A 6,057-nucleotide genomic window follows, 5' to 3' on the forward strand; every position below is an offset into this window, starting at 1 on the left:
CATGACTGTTTTTATATGATCCTACTGGTTGTTGTTATTAAGTGGGAAAAATATTGTATTTATACAATATTAAAAGAAGTTATGCCTCCAGATGGCTAGGTTTTGGCTCCATCACAGCACTCTGCAAACTTTTTGGCAGCTCTTTTGGCAAACCTAACCTTACCACGAGCCTTGACAGTAGAGGTGTATTCATGGGATTTGAGCTTGGAGTAATAGTCTGAGAACTTGTTGTATAAGATAGAGATTGGCATGCCATTCAGGATTATTCCAAAGGAAATGCAAGCAAATGCAAAAATCCTTCCCAAGTGAGTCTCTGGGAACATGTCACCATAGCCCACAGTGGAGATGCTTACCTGCAGAATGAAGAGAAACATTTTAATGCGCTTGTTTGTGTCAATATTTTCAACCAAATATAACATTTAAATTGGCATTAAATTGTGTGCTTGATATAACTCTAGGGGACCAAAGCCAAGTACTATCAAAAACCAGAGTCGTACTTGGACTATTTTAAAAGGTCAACTTTAATAGCATAACATTAAAAACAATGCAAACAAGGCAAAAATCAGCTGAGGTACAAATCTAAACTGGCATAGCTGGCACTGCAAGAAATGTACCTAAGACTTCATTATCCTTACAGAGGACAGTTTGTTTGCTAGGGGTGTCTCTTCCTCTACTTTAACGGGACTTGCTGGAACTTTTTGGCCCCGCCGAATTTTCCCACCATATCCACTTATGGCACCCCTGAGTTCAGCTATCCAAAACAGTATCATTAGTACATTTGATACAAGCTTACAAAAATTTTACTGGCACTTTAGACAAAGCCAACATACTTATCACTTGCTGACAATGAGAAGACCAACCAGTTACAAATGATTTGTATTTATATATTTTTTCTTTTCACTTTAAACTAAACCTGTCAAAGGGTCTACAAATTTAACTGGATAGGTACACAGCCTCCCCAGTGATTTAATATTATTTCTGGGGGTTGAATAATTTTTCTGTCTACTTATGGCATGACCATTGGGATAACCTCCACCCCTTTTTTTCTTTTGGGTTCCTTTGGTTTAAGAGTTGGACCTTATTGGGACTGTAGACTAGACCAACATATTTGGTGCTTGGTAGGGGTCCTCTGACAGATTGCTTCAACCTTGCTGCATTGCCTTCATTTTCATTGAGTTCTTTGGGCATCCTATCTGTGGACCTTACTGAGATTTAGAAAAGGCCAAGACCAAGAAAATGGATATGGAATAACAGAAATAAACAGTTTACATGAAATTTCTATTCCTTCTTAAAGTAAACGGTTCTTCCACCATCCCACCCTTTACAGTACCCTTTGTTCTGGTATTCTTAAGCCCTCTATGGCTAATGTGAATGAGTTGGTAATAGTTATAATTTACATTTTCTTATTACATTTACAACTTCTTCTTTACTTATAATGTGCAGAACATTTCCTAGAATAGCACTCACCGCAGCCCACCACCACGCATGAGGTATGCTGGTGAAGTTCGTTTGATGGACATCATGCTCCACAGTGTAAACCATAGCAGAGAAGGTAAAAATTCCCATTGCAATGAAGAGGAAGAGGCAGCCCACTTGCTGATAGCACTGGCGAAGCGTGAAGCCAAATGCTCGCAGTCCAGTGGAGTGTCGTGCCAACTTGAGAATACGGAAGATCCTCATGAGACGCATGATACGCAACACCTGTCCAACCTTCCCCACTCGCCCCACTGCCTCAATGTCACTGCCATGTTTTAAATGATCCTCTTTTTCAAAGCACTCCAGAATCATTTGTAGGTACAAAGGGAGGATTGCAATCAAATCGACAGCATTTAGCATGCTCCTGCCAAAACGCTTCAGGTCTGGAGTGGACACAAGTCGGAGCAAGTATTCCATTGTAAAAAATGCAATGCAAAAAGTCTCCACATACTCTGCATAGGTTTTTCCACTTAGCTGGCCACTTGGCATTTTGTACTGCATCTCCTTTACTGTATTGAGGGTCATGGCCACCAGTGACACCAACACAAAGAAGCTTGAAGCAACAGCCATGAGCTTGGCTGTGACAGAAGAGAAAGGCTTTTCCATTAGGTTCCAGATCTTGTGGCGCGTATGTCCAAAAGCCATTCCTCTAAACAACTCTTCATTTTCCTCCACCTCTATCTCCGCCTGCAGTTCCCGCTGGACTTTCAGCTGTTCGTTCAGCTCGTCTTGGCGTTCCTCAAATGAGATGCGGCAACAACGATGAGTATTTTTGATCCGAACACCCCAGTAGTTGATTTCCTCCAAGAAGTTGCGAGGACACAACTCATCTTTTATCCAGAGAACCCCAGTCCGGTAGAAACTGAAGATGTTGTGAAATACATCTGGGTCTCGGTCAAAAAAGAATTCATTGTTCTGGACAGTATAATCATCACAGAGGTCCAGCTTTCTGTTGTGATCAGTGTATGTTGCAAGGCGGCCAATTCTGGTCTTAGGATATCTGGCTGCTACCCTGTAAGAAATCTGGTAAACTTTACCACCCACGTTGATGTTCAGCATGTAGTTTTTAGCTGGAGAAGCTGTATTTGTATGAACAGATGTTAATACAAGTCTATCATCGTCATCATCATCATAGTCTTCATCAAGGTTATAGATGTCTCGACTGAGTTCCTGCATTGAGTTCCATGGCTTCAGCCAATTTTGTTGGACAAAGCAAATTTCAACATCATCCACTCTATCACTGGCATAAAGGGTTGTGCCCCCAAGCTTGTAGTTGGGGAAGAGACTTCTCCTCCTGCCCTTTTGCTTGAACATGCTGGTGATGTCCTCTCAGCCTGGCAGGCTTACAGCTTACTGAGGGGACTCGAGCAGTGCATGTCTAAAACATCTTAGCGGAGCAGTAGGAAGGAGCACTGACTGGGTAATGTTGCTGACTGAGAGGATCTGTCTGCTTAACCGTTTAAATACTATTATCCTCTCGGTCTACCTCTCCCCACCCTGTTGTCTTTCATTTGCCTTACATTTACTAATCTTTTCCATAACAGACTGTGGTATTATCTTATATCCTCTGCACAAACTAAAATAGGATTTTACTTTCCCAAAAATGAAGTTTGTGAAACTTTATTTTTACTGTACTGAATACAAAGCAAGTTAACTGTCACTTCTCAAAAACTTAGCTTGGAGCAAATGTCATCTGTGATAAAGTCTTCTTTTACATTACATGTTAACTAACAAAACCAAAGTGCATGTCACACATGCTTTTTAGCATTAATGTGTTAAACATCAGTCATTAAGGCTGGAAGAATGTTTGCAAAAAGCAAAACATATTACATTTCTCTTTAGTGTAAATGTATTTTACAGCTGAATAATACCATTACGTGTTTTACAATGTATTAAAATCTAATTTTACTGTGAACAACAACAAACGTTAAAGAACAACATCTGTATCAAATTTTAACTAACCGCTCTTATTGTATTTGTGTTGCTTTTTGATCATTCTTGTAAACCATACTATTCCAAATACAGACAGCAGATGGAGGCATTACAGTATTGTTTAGATTTCTATTGCCTCTACATTTGTGTACACTAACTTTTAGTGCTCATTAAATAGCAGTTAAATTGAAATATTCATTTCTCTTAGTAAGCAGAGAGTTTTAAAGTTAGCTTAATTCACTTTTAGAACTATTGTTAAATACATTTGTGTTAAGGTTAAATTACAAATAATTTCTCTGACAACGTCTCTGACTAGATTTAACCAAAATAGCCCTCCAGATTTTACAGACTTTATAGGTGGTTGGGAACAAAGCCTTTCTAGGGCAGGAACAAACGTAATTTAACGCTAATAACACCTACTAAAGTCACTGCAAAAATCACTGAGTGTTTAACTACACACAATGGAGTTTTCTAAACATTGGTATATTTTATAGCTCAACTGTTTGCTATTTCGGTGCAGTACACACCGTGCAATTTGGGACACAGACAGTAAATCGCCTACATAAGTGTAAAAAACGAGATAACATATCAGATCAGTGTGAAGTCATGTCTAAAAAGTGAGAACAATGCAGGAAAGATAAATATTACCCTTTGAATGAGAACGAAAAGACTTACAACAGTGCATCAACACACCTTGTAAAGAACTGCACGGCTAATTCACTTTTTACTTTTACTTTCATGACTGTTTATAGCTAATATATTTATAGTTCACAGACTATGAATTTAACTGTGACTGACATTGTAATATCAACATACTAACTGCAATTATTTATTTGTTAAACTGAGTTTTAGTGGGAGAGCAAACAACCTGTGTTCTCATAATCAAAGCCCTACAACACCTAAACCCCTAAATGTCAAGTCTATTATTCTAAACTGTAATCCCAATTAATCTGAGCCAGCCAGTAACCTTTCCAACAGGTGTAATCTCCACCTGCCTGTACACTTACACTATGGCAATGCTGTTATTGATGTACCTTAAACCTAGCTTGCTTAAAGTTATGAAAACTAGCCAAGTGTTGGCTATCCCTATCAGAAATATGCATCCTTAGTCCAAATGTCCTGGTTTTGTTAGCTTAACATCAGCCACTGCTTATTTCATTCAACCCTCAATCTTGAGTAGCCCCTGTATCTGGATTAGAATATATATGAAAGAAATAGACAAGAATAGATTCATTAACTTATATTAACTATATTTGAGGGGTTTATTAATGTTCCACAATTGCTAAAAAAAGAAGAGGTATCAACAAGTTACGTAAAGTAGTGACACACTGTTTAAGACCTGTTAAACACCAGTCCCAGCCAAATTTTTGATTATTTACATTTTCTGCATTTAGCAGACGCTCTTATCCAGAGCGACTTACAGAAGTGCTTCCATAGTAAACAAAGAACACGAATCTGCTGAAACCTGTTAGAACCAAAGTTTTTTTTTTTTTTTTGGAAATAGAAAAAATGTTAGTAAATAGGTACAAGTCAGCTTAAGTGTTTAGTAAAAAGGTGGGTTTTTAATCGTTTTTTAAAGACAGCAAGAGACTCAGATGTTCGGACAGACAGAGGAAGTTCATTCCACCACTTGGGTGCTAGAACAGAGAAGAGCCTTGATGCTTGTCTTCCTTTAGTCCTGGGTGGAGGCTCAAGTCGAGCGAGACTAGTGGCTCGGAGGTTGCGTGGTACAGAGCGGGGTTTGATTAGGCCTCGAAGGTAGCTTGGGGCTGGTCCATTTTTGGCTTTGTAGGCGAGCATCAGTGTTTTAAACTGAATGCGTGCAGCTACAGGAAGCCAGTGAAGAGAACGCAGCAGTGGGGTGATGTGGCAGTGTTTGGGCTGGTTGAAAACCAGACGGGCAGCTGCATTTTGAATGAGCTGCAAGGGTTTAATAGTGGACATGGGAGCTCCTGCCAGGAGGGAGTTGCAGTAGTCCAACCGTGAGATTACAAGTGATTGGACCAGAATCTGGGTAGCTTCCCTGGAGAGAAATGGTCGAATCTTCCTGATGTTGCACAGGAGGAACCGGCACGATCTTGTCATGTTGGCTATATAAGGAGAGAAAGTCAGCTGGTTATCCAGGACAGTTTATAGGTAGTCATTAAGATTGATGCGTTCACCTTCAGATTTAAGGTACAGTATAATTTCACTCTCACACACAAACACGTTTTTTAGTGACTCGCACGTTAAACGCACCAGCAAGTTATTGGCATACAGTGAATTCAGACCCCTTGACCTTTTGCAGACTTAATTGTGTTGGGAATTTGAAGTTGGGAATTTGAAGTTGGTAAATATAGCAATTGTAGTTTTTTTAATTAGTTGAAAACCAAAAGTATTTAGACTCTTTGCCTTTGCACCCCAAATTGTGGTCAAGTGCATCTTGTTTGCTTTACTTGTCCATTAGGTGTGTCTGGAACTCCACTGGAGGCCACCCGTTTCAATATATTCAAAAATACATAGTGACGTTTACCAAGGCACAGCCTCACACATAGTGTTACTAACCAATCTTAGTAGCAAAAAAGAAAAACCAGAGTAAGCAATTTATTAAGTTTTGTTTTATCCCATTAAAAAAAACATTTACCAGAGTAATTCCTATCAGACATTGTA

At 39.2% G+C, this 6,057-nt stretch overlaps 1 protein-coding gene across 1 annotated transcript; it reads right to left on the bottom strand.

Annotated features, from left to right (window-relative positions):
• Positions 1-20: 20 nt before the first annotated feature.
• Positions 21-2,793, bottom strand: kcnv2a (potassium channel, subfamily V, member 2a). Its single transcript, XM_063014362.1, has 2 exons — positions 1,468-2,793; positions 21-353 (listed from the first exon to the last, which is right to left on the bottom strand). The coding sequence occupies exons 1-2, from the start codon at positions 2,788-2,790 to the stop codon at positions 96-98; spliced, it is 1,581 nt and encodes a 526-aa protein (XP_062870432.1). The 5' UTR covers positions 2,791-2,793; the 3' UTR covers positions 21-95.
• Positions 2,794-6,057: the final 3,264 nt, after the last annotated feature.

Source organism: Trichomycterus rosablanca, chromosome 18, assembly GCF_030014385.1.
Source record: "Trichomycterus rosablanca isolate fTriRos1 chromosome 18, fTriRos1.hap1, whole genome shotgun sequence".
Lineage (NCBI taxonomy): Eukaryota > Metazoa > Chordata > Actinopteri > Siluriformes > Trichomycteridae > Trichomycterus > Trichomycterus rosablanca.

Bases quoted from the DNA above. Each gene is read 5' to 3' on its own strand.
- kcnv2a (XM_063014362.1), bottom strand. From the start codon at position 2,790: ATGTTCAAGCAAAAGGGCAGGAGGAGAAGTCTCTTCCCCAACTACAAG. The intron at 354-1,467 runs GTGAGTGCTATT...TTCATTCTGCAG, and splicing joins ATGCGTGGTGGTGGGCTGCG to GTAAGCATCTCCACTGTGGG.